Source organism: Hyla sarda, chromosome 8 (assembly GCF_029499605.1).
Source record: "Hyla sarda isolate aHylSar1 chromosome 8, aHylSar1.hap1, whole genome shotgun sequence".
NCBI lineage: Eukaryota > Metazoa > Chordata > Amphibia > Anura > Hylidae > Hyla > Hyla sarda.
Window position 1 is genome coordinate 95,724,053 of NC_079196.1, and position 19,526 is coordinate 95,743,578.

The window sequence follows — 19,526 nt, forward strand, 5'->3', positions numbered from 1 at the left end:
ATAGAAGTCAATATGCACTGTATTACAGTTCTGTAGATAACAGAAAATTCAAACACAATAAACAGAGAGGAAGACCATTTTTATTTTAATCTGGATGATGCAATTTTTTCTGGCTTTGTGTTGTGGTTGTTTTACTGTAGTTTTAGTATCTGCAAAATCTCTAATGGGTTTCCTTTCTACATCTATAAGCATTTAAAGTAACTCAATGTGAATCTGTATGAGGTGGTGGAGTTTTTCTTATGGCGGGCTGCAGTGGCAGTAGCCTTTATTGTCTTTCAGTATCATCTATGCAGTGCCAGCCAAGGAGCAATTTTTTTAACTGTAATTTTTATTAAAGATTTTTTTGAAATACAAAAAAAACAATAATTGGACAAGCATCAAATAAAACAGACCAGGGATACCCGGAAGGTAAAGCATTGAAGGCATACAATATACAACCTCAAGTCAAAGGAAAAAGCAAAACCAAATGAAATCCACTCACAGCACATCCAAACTCTAAGACAGAACAGCCAGAAAGAATGGCAAGGCAGGAGTAGGAAACAAATCAGGAAATAAAAAGTGAATCCGAAAATAAGCAGAGAATGCACACAAAAAACTAAAAACGAACAGAGGAGAACACACAACATCAAACAAACACACAGGAGAAGACAAGAAGAAGGGAAAAACACCAAAACAAGAGGAGGGAAGGTAGCTCAAGGAGGTTGCCAATCAGTAAAGAGATCCAATGGATCCCAGACAGACAAGAATGATGGCACAGTATTGTTCAGAGAAGCAGTCAGAGACCCGAGGGATCGGATCTCACGGACATGGGCCAAAAGATCACTCTCTGAAGGGGGGAGTGTCTGCTTCCAGTACTTCGCAATCAGCATTTTGGTGGGCAAGACAATATGCATAAAAAGTTTAAATGGCTTCTTGCACAAGGCCCTGTAGGACAAATGCAGGAGATAAACCATGAAGTCAAGGGCCAGCCCAGTAGCTTTAAGGACAGACTGCAGCCAAGAAGGAAAACTACATGCCCACCACAACATTCTGCCCCCACCATGTTGGCAGGCTGGGTTTTGTGGTGCCACAGCCAGTCAACTTATGGGCTTGAGAGGACCTGATAGGTCTCCCTACTTCCAGTGGGCTGGTGTAGGACTTTCTGTCCCCAGTCATCTGCAACTATCTGCTTAACTAAAAGAGCCATTGGCATCTTCTTTGTCTCCTAAATCCCCCAGAGACCATCCACTATCTTCTGTCCTCCATAACACCACTCCACTGTCTCCCTGTCCCCTAACAGAACCCATGTCAACCTTAGTTTTCCATGTCCTCACTCCATGCAACCCATCAACCTCTTCCTTTTCCTTCTATCACCTTCCAATAACTGAGGCCCTGTCACCTTTTGAATTTCAATTCCTAGTTACCCCCAACAGAACAGAATCCCTGGCACACTTTGACCCCCACCCACCTCACAGTGACCCTGTCACCTGCTTCTGCCCCATCCCCAAAAATACCCTATATCTCCTTTTTCTGTTTCTGTCCCCACTCCCTCAAAGCCCATGCATTCAGTCTCACTCCTGGTAAAAGGGAGGCCAAATAATTTGGCAGTATGGGGCCCAGATTATGCCACTCTACTTGATGGTAAGTGCCATTATGTTATTCCTTATTATGGATATGTTATCTTTATTCTGCAGGTCAGTGTGATTACAGAAATACTCAAGTTATTTAATTTGTGTTATGTTTTACTACTTTTACAAGATTAAAACTTACAAAAAAAGTAAAGTATTTTTATTCTGACCCCAAATCTTTTACATTTTTTTTGTCTACAGAGCTGTATGATGGCTTAAATTTTGCACCATGATCTGTTATTTTTATTGGTACTATATTGGGATCAATGGCTCTTTTTGATCGCCTTTAATTAATTTTTTTCCGAAATTTGATGTGACCAAAAATCTTGAATTTTTTCTTTTTTCTGTTTACAATGTTCACCATACGGGATCAATAACATTATATTTTAATAGTTTGGATATTTCTGCACATCAATACCAATTTTTTGGGGGGGAGTTAGACTTTTTAATTAAGAAAAATTGCGTGGGTTAAAATGTTATTATTAGGTGAGGTTTACATTTTTTAAACACATTTTATTTTTATATTTTTTTAAGAAGGCAGGTTGTACAAGCAGATCGGTCATGGCAGCCACTATGGTGACTGATCGACACCCATGATTGGACACCTGACCATTCACTCTACATGCCGCGTTGGCTATTGACTGCAACATGTAGAAGATTAAACTGTTGCAGACAGGTGTCAGCTGCAAAATACAGCCAGCAGCTAACACAAATAGAGAAGACTTGGCCCATGGACTTGCTTTATATTCAGTGGCCACCGAGTCGCCATAAATTGGCATATCAGCAGTAATTAAAGAGTTATCAAGGGCCAATTTGTGATGCTACATGAGTTAGAGCATCTTAAAAACCACAGGTCTTGTGGGGTGTTCACAGTATGCAGGGGTTGGTAACTATCAAAGTTGACCAAAAAAGTACAACAGGTAGGGGCATAGCTAAAGGCTCATGGACACTGGTGTAAAAGTACAGATTGTATCTCTGGTGATCTAGGGCAGCATATGGGGTATTGTCAGTATATTTGGTGGTCTTAGACATTAGGGGGCCCATGTAAGCACTCTTGGTGGTCTGAGACAATCAGAGGGTTAGCATCAGGATACCTGGTGGTCTGAGACGATCAGAGGGTGGTCTAGGACAATGAAGTGATCAATGTAAGAATCGCTGGTGGAGGGCAGTGGAAGAGTTCATCTTTAATACCTGGGTCAATGGCTGTAGGCAAAGCCAGGTTGTCTGGTGAAATGTTGGGGAGGCTGGTGAAAATGCTTTAGACAGAGACTCTCTGTGGGACCACTATGAAAATATATAATGAATTGGGACCATAAAAACTCCTGTAAATTGATTTATAAGTTAATGGGCAAGGATACCCAAATAGGGATACTACGGAGGGCATGAAAGACCCTCGATTATCTAACAAGGTGTGAGAGACCTAAAATCCCCCCTTAACTTCTAGTAATCAGCAGTAGCTGATAAAATAAAAATCAGGAGTGGTACCCAATAGCTAGGGAGTAAACCCACGAGTCGGTTAATACCACGGAGAGTCTCTGAAAGCTTTAATTACTGTTTATCCATTCACATATACATGGTTTTAAAGCATACCAATAAAAGAGTGCTTTTAATGAGACCCTAGAGAAGGGTACTAGTCCCCGAGGAGGGTTAGCCATCCAAAGGGTTTTGGAATTTATTGTTTAGTCCACCCTGGGACTCATAAGAGTTGTTTGATGCGGATGGTGGATAAGCAGCCCCAAACAAGTTCCAAAGATGTTCAAGCTGTCCTGCAGGCTCAGGGAGCATCAGTATCAGTGCAAACTGTCTGTCAACATTTAAATGAAATGGTATGGTAGGAGACCCAGGAGGACCCCACTGAGTAAGCCAAAATCCTTCTGGGAAAACATCTTGTAGACAGATGAGACCAAGAGCTTTATGGTAAAGCACATCATTATACTGTTTACCGAAAACGGAATGAAGCCTGAAAAGAAAAGAACACAGTACCTACAGTGAAATATGGTGGCGGTTCAATGATGTTTTGGGGTTGTTTTGTTGCCTCTGGCACTGGATGCCTTGAATGTGTGCAAGGCATCATGAAATCTGAGGATTACCAACAGATTTTGGGTCACACTGTACAGCTCGATGTCAGAAAGCTGGGTTTGCATCTGAGATCTTGGGTCTTCCAGCAGAACAATGACCCCAAACATACATCAAAAAGCTCCCAGAAATGGATGGCAACAATGAGTGCAGATCTAAATCCCATTGAACACCTGTGGAGAGATCTTAAAATTGCTGTTGGGAAAAAGGCACCCTTACAAAAAGAGAGACCTGGAGCAGTTTGCAAAGGTGGTCCAACATTCCGGCTGAGAGGTGTAAGAAACTCATTGATGGTTATAGGAAGCGACTGATCTCAGTTATTTTTCCAAAGGGTGTGCAACCAAATATTAAGTTAAGGGTGCCAATAATTTTGTCCAGCCCATTTTTGGAGTTTGGTGTGACATTATGTTCAATTAGCTTTTTTCCCTCCCTTTTTTGGTTTAGTTCCAATACACACAAAGGGAATAAACATGTGTTTAGCAAAACATGCATTACTGCAATCCTTTTCAGTGAGAAATACTTAATTTTCTTGAAATATTTCAGGGGTGCCAACATTTACGGCCATGACTGTACATTACAATCTAGTCCAGTGGTTCTCAACCTTTTTCGCGACTGTACCACGAAAGGGTGAAAGTATGTCCGTGGGTACCCCTCGTGCTTAAGTTCCACGCGAACTTACGCACTAGGGGGACCCACAGACAAAATAAGTAATAAAAGTACTTAATTTTCATAATGGCATGTGCTTACCTTTCTAATGCGATACTAATGTGATAATTAATCCCCTCGTGCCATTATTCCCCCCTCCCTCTGATCCCCTTTTGCCATAATCGGATAATGGCAAAAGGGAATCAGAGGGAGGGGATAATAATGGCACAAGGGGATTAAGATGAAGTGGGGGGGGGGATGATTACCCCCCCCCCACTCCATATTAATGCCCTCGGGCCATTATTCCCCCCTCCCTCTGACCCCTTTTGCCATTACCCCCCCCTCCATCTTGATCCCCTTGTGCCATTATTCCCCCCCCTCCGATCCCCCTGGGCCAATATATGAGATACATACAATAACACCCTCCCGTACTGCGGTGTTAAACTTAGTTTAACATGATTACCAGGCCTGTGTCTATCCTGTTCAGCGGGAGTCGGAGGGCCGCACTGACAGGTGACGTCCTTCTGTACTGTGCTGGCACCTCTGCGCAACATTAGGGATGTCACACGTCAGGCCCGCAGCTCCAGCTGTGGTACAATATAGTGAGCTGCCGCAGCAACTGTGGCTTCCGATCTCTGCTCTGCCAAATACTGGCCAATGCATGGGTGGCATTTGTCAGCGAATTGCCGTACCCCCGCATAACCCCTGGAGTAACCCTAGGGGTACACGTACCTCTGGTTAAGAACCCCTGATCTAGTCCCCTGTACAGAATAAGTAATCCAATTGTACACAGTGGGGGACATTTATCATTAGGTGTCTATTGTAGACACAGATCTACTCCTTTACACTGCCTGTTTAATTTACACTTTTGTGAAAAATTTACAAAAAATGCTCACATCCTTTGATAAATTTTGCGCAAATATAGAAACGCCCCCCCTTGCTCTACCGTGCACTCCTTCTCTACGTCACACTTCACAGAGCTGCTCTTCACAGACCTGTGGCATTCTCCCACGGTGGGCCCACAGAATTCTGACTTCCCTCCTATGCTCCCGAATTAGTGCCTACATATATTTCCAAGTTGCCTTATGTTAAATTTTTTTTACATGTTTCTAGGCTAATTTTTTTTTCCATATTACTTTCCTACCCAGGTATGTGTTATGGCTGACCATAATGCTTGGGAATTCCCTTCAGAGGTTGCTTCCTCTGGTCTCCCTGGACCCTCACAGGCTTCATCCTTTACAAAAAAGAAACGAGGTGGTTATGTGAAGAAGTGCTTTGAAAATCTTAAACTATAATTGTATGTGTCTTAAAAGGAAAAAAAATATTGGAAAAAACTAAAAGCATATGAAAAAATAAAAAATCATCAAGTTTAGTTAATATTTGTCACACACTGTAGTATAATAGTCAGTCTATGGCAAAAAGATGAAATAATTGGAGGTGGTTCTAAAGTATGCAAAAAAAAAGTCTCAAAAAGTATGTAAAAAAACCACGCAAAACACAGAATTGGGCAAAAAAATTAAGCAATATAGATAGTGAAAACGGTGTATATATAATGATAAATGTCCCCTCGTGACCCCACCAGTAGAATGGTATGTGCAGTTCTTGAGTTACATTCTAATATAGGATGTAACTTAGGAATATGAAACAATACCTGGTATTACATGGTACGGCCTACATTAGCTCCTCCATCTTCTTTTTTATATACAGAGCTAAAAAACCCATTCAGTTGCTATGCATTCTCGTGATCCTTAGTGACCACCTCCCCAGCATAGACTCTGAAGTGAAATAATAAAAAAAGCTACAAAAGTGAAGTGAAATATTAAAAGAAACCCACAAAATATGACCCCAGTTAAAAAACTTTCATATCTTGAGGGCATTTACTATAAAGTGTAGTGAGCATTCTGATCCCACAATTATTTTCCAGAATTTATTGTGCAGCAAAGTTTTCTGGAGCGTTAGTCTAAAGAACTCAACAAATTATTAATTAAGAAAAAATAGGGCAAACAAAATGACTTCACATCACAGTCTCAGACCAGTCCAACCAAACACTGATAGACAACTAAGCACTGTAAATGAAGCTTTACTGTAAGAATAATGAGAACATAATAGAAATAGAAACTGCTCTACTGAAATAAGTAGATTTCACCAGCCGTGCACCAGTAAAGTTCACTGGTAATATTGGGAAGGTCCGCAGTACTGTCCCAGTTCTATATATGTGGCCAAAACAGGATAAATTGCTCAATGAATTATACGCATTAATGAAATCTTTAAAAATGGAATTGCCTCACACTGGGATTAACTGAGCCTTAAGTAAAGCGGCGATTCACAGAGTGGCAGGATTCCTGGATATTAAAAACATAAACGGACTGTACAGATGTAATACTGGATTAACCTACATTCAGAACTATGGAGAAAGTGGAACCCCACAGTCACCCCCTCCCTCCCATTATCTGTTAAAAATAAAGGGTTACAAAAGGCACTGGAAAACAGGGCTCCTTCCTATAAAGATTAATATTCTTATGTAATGATATTTTTAGAACTTATTGTTCAGTAGTTTTGGTTAAGATAAGTTGTAAGGTTTGAAATCTGCCAAATGCCTCCTGTTCCTTTACTGTTCGGCTGCATTTTTGAAAATGTATTCACAAATAAACAACAATCCACCATAACAAGATTGTGTATTACCCCTTATGCCACGAATACAAGGCTTGGACTCCTTATGATCTCTAAAAGTGTCCTGTGGTATCTGATGCCAAGTTATAAGCATCAGATCCCTAGAGTTTGGTATGTTGCAGGATGTGACTTCTTTGAATAGGTTTATTTTTTCTTTTACCAGCACATCTCACTAATGGTCAATCGGATTGCCATCTGCAGAACTCTGTGGCCAAGTCAACACCTTGAACTTGAATGGTTTCTCAAACCATTATTATCATGATGCAGCAATATTTAGGGAAATTGTATGTGACAAAGTAGGTGAGGTCCAAAGATGGTCTGTGTGAGATGGTGGAAGGAAAGCAGTTCGTGTACCAGATGGTTGCATGGGGCATAGTGTGTGGAAGAGAGTGAATCATGGGGAGCGGTCACAAATAGTGGATCAAAGAAGTCTCCATGGTGGCTCTGGCCAAATGACTACAATTAGACTCTGGATTTAACTGTACTGTAACACATCTTCCAACTGTCCTGGACCCAGCTGGACTGTCCTGGATTTCAGGTACTGTCATGCTGTCCTGGGAGGTTGGTGTATGTCCTGCTTTGTTCATAGTGCTCCCAACTAGGCGCTGCACTAAGTAGCTGGCCAGACCATGCGGATATTATAGGGAAAGGTTGTATAGGCACATGTGATCAGCACTGCAAAGCTTTTGGTTGCACAACTCTCTCTCTCACTGGCTCCACTGTTTACTCTCTTGCCATATCTGTAGGGAGGAGGTGGGTAGATAAGGAAAAACAAGATAGCTGCCACAGTAAAAGTAAAGAGGACACTAACCCGCCACTTCCACCAAAATACACTGCTCAAAAAACATAAAGGGAACACTAAGAAAACACATCCTAGATCTGAATGAATTAACTAATCGTATGAAATACTTACGTTTTTACATACGGTAGTTGAATGTGCTGACAACAAAATCACACAAAAATTATCAATGGAAATCAAATTTATCAACCCATGGAGGTCTGGATATTGAGTCACACTCAAAATCAAAAGGGGAAAACCCCCCTACAGGCTGATCCTACTTTGATGTAATGTCCTTAAAACAAATCAAAATGAGGCTCAGTAGTGTGTGTGGCCTCCACGTGCCGCCCATATGACTTCTCTACATCACCTGAGCATGCTCCTGATGAGGTGGGGGAAGGTTTCCTGAGAGATGTCCTCCCAGACCTGGAGCAACGTGGCATTGGTGGATGGAGCGAGACATGATGTCCCAGATGTGCTCAATCAGATTCAGGTCTGGGGAACGGGCGGGCCAGTCCATAGCTGACATACTCCAGCCACATGAGGTCTAGCTGTGTCTTGCATTAGAAGGAACCCGGGGCCAACCGCACCTGCATATTGTCTCACAAGGTCTGAGGATCTCATCTCGGTATCTAATCTCTGGGAAGCACATGGAGGGCTGTGCAGCCCCTCAAAGAAATGCCACCCCATACCATTACTGACCCACCGCCAAACCGGTCATGCTGGAGGATGTTGCAGGCAGCAGAACATTTTCCACAACGTCTCCAGACTCTGCCACGTCTGTCACGTGCTCAGTGTGAACCTGCTTTCATCTGTGAAGAGTGCAGCGCGCCAGTGGCGAATTTGCCAATCTTGGTGTTCTCTGTCAAATGCCAAACGTCCTGCACCTTATTGGGCTGTAAGCACAACCCCCACCTGTGGACGTCGGGCCCTCATACCACCCTCATGGAGTCTGTTTCTGACCGTTTGAGGGGACACATGAACATTTGTGGCCTGCTGGAGGTCATTTTGCAGGGCTCTGGCAGTCGTCCTCCTTGCACAAAGGCAGAGGTAGCGATCCTGCTGCTGGGTTGTTGCCCTCCTACGGCCTCCTTCATGTCTCCTGATTTACTGGCCTGTCTCCTGGTAGTGCCTCCAGGCTTTGTACACTAAGCTGACAGACACAGCAAGAATGTGAAATTGATTGTCATTCAGTGTTGCTTCCTGAGTGGACAGTGTGATTTCACAGAAGTGTGAATGACTAGGTGTTCCCTTCATTTGAGCAGTGTATTAGCCATTGAATGAAACAGTGTGCAGTATGCCATTACTATCATCTCCTTCCTTGTCTACAGGCACTTATTTTGCTAGTTTTATGTCGGTCAACAGCTTTAAAAAAAAAAAAAATTATATATAACAAGGATACCGGAATGGCTCTCTGTATGAACCTCAAAGAGACCGGGCTAGTCAAAGAGTGCACCTATACCCTTGGTGCGTGAAAAAAACCCCCAAAAAAACGGATATTTGACGCTTAAGGTCTTGAAATATATGGAAAGTGCAAGGAGAGGAGTTAAAGGCGATATCCAGCCAAAAGTGGTCAAAAAAAATACTTAAATAAGTTATATATATAAGCTCACTATGACTCCACAAGGCATTCTAGCTAATATGTTTCAAAATCAGACCCCATAGTCCACATAAACATCCTTTGAAAATCCTGCTGGGCTTGTTTCCTGTGTGAGCTGCAGGGAGGGGCTGCTGTGAGAGTGAGCAGTGTGGGTGGGGGGGGGGGTTGCCCTCCAACCAATCAGGGACACTCAAACACTGCACACTGAAGTTGTCAGCTCTCTAAGCTGGGGAGAAAGAAGTATGAAGTGTCATCTACGGTAGACGCTAGTCATCAGTGTGATAAAATCTCCTCGACTTCCAGCCTGGAGAGAAACAGGGTATGTGCTCAGATACTTCACATTGCACAGTTATACACTGCTAAAAAAAATAAAAGTAAAACACTTAAACATCACAATGTAACTCCAAATCAATCACACTTCTGTGAAATCACACTGTCTACTCAGGAAGCAACACTGATTGACAATCAATGCCACATGCTGTTGTGCAAATGGAACAGACAACAGGTGGAAATTATAGGCAATTAGCAAGACACCCTAATAAAGGAGCAGTTCTGCAGGTGGTGACGAGAGACCACTTCTCAGTTCCTATGCTTCCTGGCTGATGTTTTGGTCACTTTTGAATGCTGGTGGTGCTTTCACTCTAGTGGTAGAATGAGACGGATTCTACAACCTACACAAGTGGCTTCGGTAGTGCAGCTCATCCAGGATGGCACATCAATGCGAGCTGTGGCAAGGGTTGCTGTGTCTGTCAGCGTAGTGTCCAGAGCATGGTGACACTACCAGAAGACAGGCCAGTACATAAGGAGACATAGAGGAGGTTGTAGGAGGGCAACAACCCAGCAGCAGGACCGCTACCTCTGCCTTTGTGCAAAGAGGAGCACTGCCAGAGCCCTGCAAAATGACCTCCAGCAGGCCACAAATGTGCATGTGTCCACTCAAATGGTCAGAAACAGACTCCATGAGGGTGGTATGAGGGCCCAACATCCACAGGTGGGGTTTGTGCTTACATCCCAACACCGTGCAGGATGTTTGGCATTTGCCAGAGAACACCAAGATTGGAAAATTTGTCACTGGCGCCCTGTGCTCTTCACAGATGAAAGCAAGTTCACACTGATGTGACAGACATGACAGTCTTGAGACACCGTGGAAAACCTGCTGCCTGCAACATCCTCCAGCATGACCAATTTGGCGGTGGGTCAGTAATGGTGTGGGGTGGCATTTCTTTGGGGGGTCGCACAACCCTCATTGTGCTTGCCAGAGGTAGCCTGACTGCCCTTAGGTACCGAGATGAAATCCTCAGACCCCTTGTGAGACCATATGCTGGTGCTATTTGTCCTGGGTTCCTAATAATGCAAAACAATGCTAGACCTCATGTGCCTGAAGTGTGTCAGCAGTTCCTGCAAGAGTAAGGCATTGATGCTATGGACTGGCCCGAACGTTCCCCAGACCTGAATCCGATGATAAGTGAAACAAAAACACAATGCATGGGCAATTTTGCTGGTCAACGCCAGTTAGTAAATAACCCCCCCACCCCCACCCCCCATTGTGTTCCGGAGGACACATTTGCTTGTCTACTCATACCCGCTATGTGGACACACTTGATTTAATTCTTGGAATTCAAGGATCAAGTCATTAAATGCTCTGTTTGTATTAAGTGTATACTATGACTCCCTCACAGCATCTCCTACCCTGCAGTCATTCTTCCACGCATTATAAGTTAGGTATCTACAAATTGGTGTCTCTCTAGGGTGGGAACATTACCACATTCATCAAAATAATGGGGCCTGTGAGATCCTGGCTGTAAATACCAAAGCTTTTGTACAGTATTAAAACGAACTGTGACCTGATACTATCAGTTTGTAAGAAAAACAATGGGTGCACAGCAAATTGCTATATGCACAATATATATTTAAATTATGAGTAGTAGCAAAAAATTGCAATATTCTGGCGGGTACAGTTTTTGTATTTTATATATACTCTACTGTATACCCTGGTAAGTCACAAAATTTAAACCAAACACTGTGAAGTACTTTCAACAAAGTTTTTAAACACCAGCCTGGTTTTGGTAGATTAACCCTTCAAAGTAGTGACAAAGTGGTTAAGGGGCGCTAACTGTTTTTTTTTTCAAGCCACTGAGAATCCCATCCATGGTGTACAGTTATTGCTCATTCTCTACATTTCAGGGGGTGGAAACACAGATGGGATGGTTGCCAGTAGTACATGTGGACTTCCTTTGCCTTAATTATCTGGCCAATCATAGGATAGCATCTACTTACAAGTCCTCCTCCTTTCTAATATGCAATGACATTTGTGCTGAAGAAAGTACACTGGACTAAACAGGCTGGCACTATGCTCGTGGAAGACTTACACACACAAATGCCATCTATAGTAATGTGCTGTGTGTGTGTGTGTCTGTGTGTGGTGCTATGTGAGCAGAAAAAACAAACTGTAGAAGGAATACAGCAAGGCAGGGATTTCATCACTAAAGCACCCCTGGTTTAAGCAGTGAATTGCTGATGACTAAAAGTAGGGGAGAGAGGGCAGAAAAACGATGTGCAGCGCTCACCAGAAGCAGTAACATTTTATTTTTCATTCATGGCTAAGACAATTAAAGAGTGACAATCGTTTAAATGGGTTATCCACCATAAGTTGATTTTAGTACCTACCTGCTAGACAGTAATGGACATGCTTAGGAAGGATCTGCGCTTGTCTTGGGGCTAAATGGCTATGTTGTGAGATTACCATAACACTGTGGCTAGCTTTTTGTGAACTGGCATTTCCTTTTTGAGTTTTCTTCTTTGCCTACAAATCCCATTGAAAAATAAATGAACTGCATCCATTCAAAAGACCAGTGGTTTTCAATCAGGGTGCCTCCAGCTGTTGCATTAGTTGCAGATTGATCCCTCCACCCATTGAAGCATACAGGCTCCCTGTCATCAGCCGACTAGTGAGTCAGGTCTCGGCCGCATTGCAACCTGGGAAAAATCTGAGACAACAGTCATTTTGTATGCTGTTAAAAATAAATATTGGGGTGAAAATCCCAAACTAATTGTGAGAAAACTGTCACACACAGGTACAGACACTATATTATGAACTACACTAACTTCACAGCCCCTGTAGCATAGTCAAATAACAAAAATCCTGAAATACCCCTTTAAGCTGTGCTCTGCTCTTACTTGGGCCAGAGGAAGTGGAGTACTTCATGAAACAGCCATCTCTCTATCAGCATCTTAACCATTTGTGGAAAACAAAGTTCAGTTTCAACTGCTAATGGCGAGTGCCACACATTGTTCTTTTGCCTTGCCGGAAACGTTATTGCTGCTGTGGACTTATATGCTCTTGGGTGTGCAGAGCACTGTGGAGAGGAGGAGGCCCATGATCAATGTGGGTGGAGTGGTGCTTATGCGTGAGTCCTGTATGCTGTCGACTGCGTATATAGAAAAAACACAAGTATGAACAAGTAAATGTGACCTGACCTATAGGGCGTTGTATTTTCTTCATCTTTTGGACCTGACCAAGAGGACAAATGGATGTGAACTCCCCTTTAGTCTCCCTATTCACAGGCATGCTGTGTCTTGAAGCAAAATTTACATACCATAGCAAAGCCAAAAAAATGAAACTTTGTAAAACATCTGGTTATTTGGTTATTTTATTGTTCGATTGGGTAGTGTCCAGCAAACTGTCCATTTGCCTCTGTTAGACAGGTTATGTTCCAGTTCACAATATTGTCTACTCACATGGCATCTTGGCGCATTCGAGCATAATTCAAAATTAATTTACCCTTCATGAAAACATCATATTGTGACTCTCTCTCCTGTACATTCCAGAGGACAGGCAGGGACACTGTGAGCATCTGTTCAGGCCTGCTCTCTCTAGGTAGGCAAGTTAACACATTCTGCAGCATTTTTGAAAAATAAGTCAATTTATAGCACTTTAACTAGAAAAATGGTGAATCTATGGTAAATAAAATATATGGTTTGATCTAATTGATTACCAAATCAAATGGTAAAATATTTTCTATAGTATTAAAAATTGAAAAAAATCAATTGTATGGGTTAGGATATGTCAAAGGGTATTCCATATCAACTAGCTCCAGAAAGTTAAACAGATTTGTAAATTACTTCTATTACAAAATCTTAATCCTTCCAATAATTAACTGCTGAAGTTGAGTTCTTCTTTTCTGTCCGGCAGCAGTGCTCTATGCTGACATCTCTGCTTGTCTCGGGAACTGCACAGAGTAGAAGAGGTTTGCTATGGGGATTTGCTTCCACTCTGGACAGTTCCCGAGACAGGTGTCATCAAAGAGCACTTAGACAGAAAAGAACAACTCAACTTCAGCAGCTCATATGTACAAAAAGGATTAAGATTTTTTAATAGAAGTAATTTACAAATCTGTTTAACTTTCTGGAGCTAGTTGATATTTAGAAAACATTTTTTTCCTGGATAACCCCTTTAAGTGTTTTCTACCCACAAGCATATATGTAATAAATTACATATTTACTGTATGTACCTTTTTTGCAGCTGATTTCATCATTGACTTACTAGAACAAAATCCACAGAAAGAAATCTGAAGAATCAGCTAACCAATGAAGGGAACTCATATCGAGGATCCCAGCTGTAGAATCTTGAAGCATTGCATGAAGTAGATTTAAATATTGAATCAAGAAACAGTCAGTATTTCCAGCACCAAAAGTAGTATTTAAATGGACACTGTCAGATACAAAAACTTTTGATATGTTGTAAAGCATGCAAAACTAAGAGGTTTTGCAATTGCTTTTATTAGAAAACTTTTAGTATTTCATACTTAAAAAGCCAGTCAAACAACTGTCCCCCCTGCCTGCTTGGACACATATTAGTCCTGCTGTGTCCATGCGTCATCACCTATGTCATGGACACACTTCCTTCATTGACAGCTGTGAGTGCAGGGCTCACAGCTGGAGGAAAAATCCTCCCGCTGTCAGCTTGTGTCCCGCTACTGTCAGTGAGGACAAGCTGGGAGTTGTAGTTTTGCTAATGCTAGGGGAGATGTGAGCAGAAAGGATACTGAGGGAGGGGGCGGAGACCTGCACAGTGAAGCCACTCCCATCCCTTTGAGAGGAATTCAGACTAGAGAGCTAAATTAATAGTGTAATAAAAAATAAATAAAGGTGCTAGACATACAAAAATTAGATGTACATGATCAGGATTAGGTACTGAGTGTTATATTAAAAAAAGAAAATTGTTGGATCTGACGGGTACACATTGTCACTTTTATTTCTCACATCCTAAATCCTGGTTAAAACAAAAAGACTGCTGACATGCTTAGAGCGGGGACTGTTCTTACTAGCAGCTGAGAATAAGAGCATTTCCTTAACAGTCTGTTCGGTTAACCAAGTTTTAGGATGTGAAATATAAGTGTGACGTATTACTACTACCTTTGGTGCTGGAACTACCAACAGTATAGGGAAGCATCAATGTATAGGCCACAAGGGATTTCTGGCAACAATCCATTGAACACTACAGACCAGATAATCAAACTACTAAAAGGGCATTAATACTGGGCACCAGTAACTAGGGCAGCTCATCAATGGTTAACAAAAGGGTTGCCAACCTGCTAGATATCTGGCTGCTAAATAAATGTTACAGTAACTCACCTGCTAAATCCCTCATGGCTCCAGCATCTGTTTACATTGCAGCAGCGAAGATGTGATTGTTATATCCAATAACTGGCCACAGCGGTGATGCCGGTAAGTACAACATTACTGTAGGATTACATTGTACTATGATATATCCAGAAACACAGAAGCAAAATGATTTATGAGAAAGATGTTGTGTATTAGTGTTTGCTTCAAACATACATGTATAAATAAATGGGATACACGGCTTCTTCACAGTTCAGGTTTTCAGTGCTGGCTGAACGTCATGTGCAGTTGGAGATGACTGGAGGTGACATGGACGTCCACTGCCTGGAGCAGTGTTTCCCAACCAGGGTGCCTCCAGCTGTGGCCAAACTACAACTCCCAGCATTCCCGGACAGCCTTTGGCTGTCCGGGCATGCTGGGAGTTGTAGTTTGGCCACAGCTGGAGGCACCCTGGTTGGGAAACTCTGGCCTGGAGTGTAACAAGCAGAAGAGTTTCAGAACTAATCATCAACAATGGGAGGGGGTGCTAGATGCAACTGGAAGTTCTCATTCTGAAAAACGCTGCTTGAGGAAACCCCTCCATAAGGGTTATAGGCAGAAGATTTTTCTGGGCTTTGAGAGCGACATAGCTCAGTCAGCAGAGCCAGCTGCAAAACAGAGAGGAAAACAACAGCAACAAAGACAGAGTTAATAGGATGCACATTCAGATAATAAAAAAAATACTTGTAAAGTTCCGTACGCATTAGTTAAATATATATTTTTTTTAATTTTGCACTGTGCTCCTATGCATAGGATAGCTGGGAGTGAGAACTGGTTTCATCTAGCTCTCTATGCTCTCTGGTGCAACCATTCTCACTAGTGTGCTTGCTATATCGTGCTTAAAGGGGTACTCCTTTCCCTTGCTTTCGGAGCTCCGCTCCCCAGCGTCCGGAAGTTATTGTCCCGAACGATGTGTGTGCGGGCATCCTCGTGACGTCATTCCCGCCCACTCGTGACGTCCCGCCCGCCTCCTCAACGAAAGTCTATGGGAAGGGGGTGTCACGAGGGGGCGGGCATGACGTCACGAGGGGCAGCCCTGAACACGGAAGCCGGCACACACATCGTTCGGAACAATAACTTCCGGACGCTGGGGAGTGGAGCTCCGAAAACAAGGGAACGGAGTACCCCTTTAATACCCTATCAACTATGTTTCAGGCCTGGCCTTAAAGTGTACCTGTCAATAAATAAAAACAATAATTCTACAGGCCTACTCTTTAACTGGTGCTGATCCTTTATGTGTGCTTAAATCCTGGTTTTTATCCTCTTATGGCTCCTAATTTCCTTCTTTATGCTGTTCACACTGCATGCAGTTCTCTAAGGAGGAAGGAGTGTTCCCTTCGGTAAGCATGCCACTTGCCTTCATATCTCATGTGGGAATTTCCTTCCTTCTCACAGAGCAGTCTGATTGACCAGCTGGGAGCATTCACAGAGCCCTGCTTGTCCCACCCTGACTTCCTGTATTTTGTCTTGGCACAGCTGCCAGCTGAGAGCGACAGGCAATAGCTGTATGAACAAGACAGTGTTCTGGACAGTGGAGGGACCCCTTATGGTAAGAAGTATGGTGCATTTTTGCACCCAAAAATACACACTTTTTTTTTTTACCAATGTATATTACAAAGATACATATAGGCCCTCATTTACTATTGCAAACCCCACATGTTTTGTTGGGTTGTGCGCCAGATTCTGTCGCATCGCGTCAGAAATTCTGTCTGCGCCAGAATGTGCGCCAGAATTGAAAAAACCCAGAATAACTCTCCATTTTGCTAAGAAAACCTGAAAAAAGGCGTGGCTTCCTAAAAGGGGCGTGTACCTGACATTTTCACAAAAACCCAACATATTTACTAAGGTTTCCACATAAAATGTGGTAAGGGATAGTCATACAAACAAAAAACCCAGGTCCAGGCGCAACTGCTTACTCCAGAAGAACGGAATGATGCTTGTATATATTTCTCCATCAAAGTATTTATTGTAGCTCCATAAAATAGCCAAAACATAACGCGTTTCTGGGCATACAGCGCCCCTTCCTCAGATGTATAAAATGGCAATGAGAACAAACAGAAAATCCAGAACTTTATATGGTCTCAAGGGGGCGGTACCCTAGTGACCTCACAGCACATGGTCTCAAGGGGGTAGTACCCTAGTGACCTCGCAGCACACATGACGCATAGTGGGTGGTAAACAAAAAAACATTGCTAAATATAACATGCAATAACAGAATAGCCATTATATATATATATATAGCGCATCAGATATAGGGTATGCGCTTTATATATATATATATATATATATATATATATATATATATATATATATATATATAATGGCTATTCTGTTATTGCATGTTATACTTAGCAATGTTATTTTGTTTACCACCCACTATGGGTCATGTGTGCTTTGAGGTCACTAGGGTACTACCCCCTTGAGACCATGTGCTGTGTGGTCACTAGGGTACCGCCCCCTTGAGACCATATAAAGTTCTGGATTTTCTGTTTGCTCTCATTGCCATTTTATACATCTGAGGAAGGGGCGCTGTATGCCTAGAAACGCATTATGTTTAGGCTATTTTATGGAGCTACAATAAATACTTTGATGGATAAATATATACAAGCATCATTCCGTTCTTCTGGAGTAAGCAGTTGCACCTGGACCTGGGTTTTTTGTTTGTATGACTATCCCTTATCCTGTTAAATTCCGGAGGATTGGAGGATCCCTATCCGGCACCCGGTGGCTGCACTGCATAATATCTTGAAAAAGTGATTTAAGTTGTTGTGTCTTGCTTACACAACAATAACAGATGAGCGGATTTTATTTGTCCACCAACTTGTCACAGCTTTAGAATACTGCGCAATGAGAAGCTCTGCTGTCTTTTCTTTTCACATATAGACTTCGTATACATAAAATGTGGTGGATTTGAGCTGAGGAAAACCAGACAGATCAGAGCATGTGTAAAAAAAGCAAAATGCAGGGAAAAGTGCAAAATGTAGGAAAACCTTAGTAAATACAGTGGAAAATAAATTGTAGGGAATTAAAACCCGAAACCTACACTTCACTCTTAGTAAATGAGGGCCATAATGTTATTGTTTACAGTATATAAAAAGTTTATCCAAATGACAGTGCCCATTTAAGTTACTAGGTAGAGAGAGAAATGGTGTGTGCTAGTCCACAAATATTGCAGTAATAAAGTAAAACATGAGCTCACACAAGTATACAGATTGAACCTGTCATCTGGCTGCTCAGATTTTAATTCCACCTACGGTATATATTATCGCAAGCGGCCTGTCAGCTGAAAATCAACATTTTATTCTCAGTGAAGTCAGAGTCACAGGCTTCACACACTTATATGTAATTATGTAGGCACATACATACTCATGCATATGTATACACACACAAATAAATAAGTGCTAACAAAGAAATGGCTCTGCTTCATCTCAGCAAAAGGAGTCACGCACTGTAGATGACTATACTAAGAAACATTACGTGAAGAAAAAAAACACAACATTTTTCAATTGTTTTTCTGATTTATCTTATTTTGGTTCACTTTGTGGTTTAAATATAAGGACTTGAAATTTACGGGGGTCCAAGTGCTGAAAGGTGAACATTCTGTCAACAACCATTGTCCACTCTGTTGGAACAAACATTCAGGAAGCCCCGCTACATGGATTGGATAGGTTTGCATACATGGCCTTGGTGCGTAAAATGGTCACTGTTGTTTCAAACAACTTCCCTTCATTTGATAGCCTAGGTGATCTGCAATAATTTTTGTAAATAACATAATTTACTGAAAAATAGTCTTTACCCTTGAAAAAAACTCAACAGTCTTGGTCACTAGGTGTCTAATTTCTTTGCAATCTTACATTCACTAATTGTTGTTAGGGGAATTTCTCTAGTAACAGAAAGGCCAGAACGGAAGACAGAAAGTGGGGATAGTGCTTCACTACTGCTATGTAAAGAGTGAGGGAGAGCAAGCCTGGGCTGTGAACCTGCAATCTAAGAGCCTCTAGAGCAGTGGTCTTCAACCTGCGGACCTCCAGATGTTGCAAAACTACAACTCCCAACATGCCCGGACAGCCGTTGGCTGTCCGGGTATGCTGGGAATTGTAGTCTTGCAACATCTGGAGGTCCGCAGGTTGAAGACCACTGCTCTAGAGGATCTACACTGTCCCTGTAAAGTAAACAAAGACTTCCCTTTCATCTCAGCAGCAGTTCAGTGCTTAGTGTGACCCCTTCCTTGCTGTGCTATTATTTAGCATTTCTGCTTCTACAGCACCTTGCAAACCCAGTGCACAAGTAACCCCCTTTCCCCCACATACTAAATAACCCCTGGTCCAGTGCCAACCTAACCAGTCCAGTGCACTTATACCAATACTATGTTCTAGTATAGTAGAGAGTAGTAAGTGTTTTGCTGTGATTGGCCAGACAACTAAAGGGAAAGAAGCAACTGTGTGAACTATGGGCAAACAGCTCAGCTCTGGAGAAAATGAAAAACAGC

The 19,526-nt window shown here is 42.2% G+C and overlaps 1 protein-coding gene across 5 annotated transcripts in view; it reads right to left on the minus strand.

Moving 5' to 3' along the window:
- Positions 1 to 13,008: 13,008 nt before the first annotated feature.
- Positions 13,009 to 19,526, minus strand: part of VPS8 (VPS8 subunit of CORVET complex) — a 281,893-nt gene continuing 275,375 nt past the window's right edge. For all 5 annotated transcript variants that reach the window (XM_056535311.1, XM_056535309.1, XM_056535310.1 and 2 more), the window contains one exon: positions 13,009 to 15,645. In XM_056535311.1, the coding sequence (XP_056391286.1) occupies positions 15,499 to 15,645 (147 nt within the window). In that variant the 3' untranslated portion in view covers positions 13,009 to 15,498. The remainder of the gene's footprint in view (positions 15,646 to 19,526) is intronic.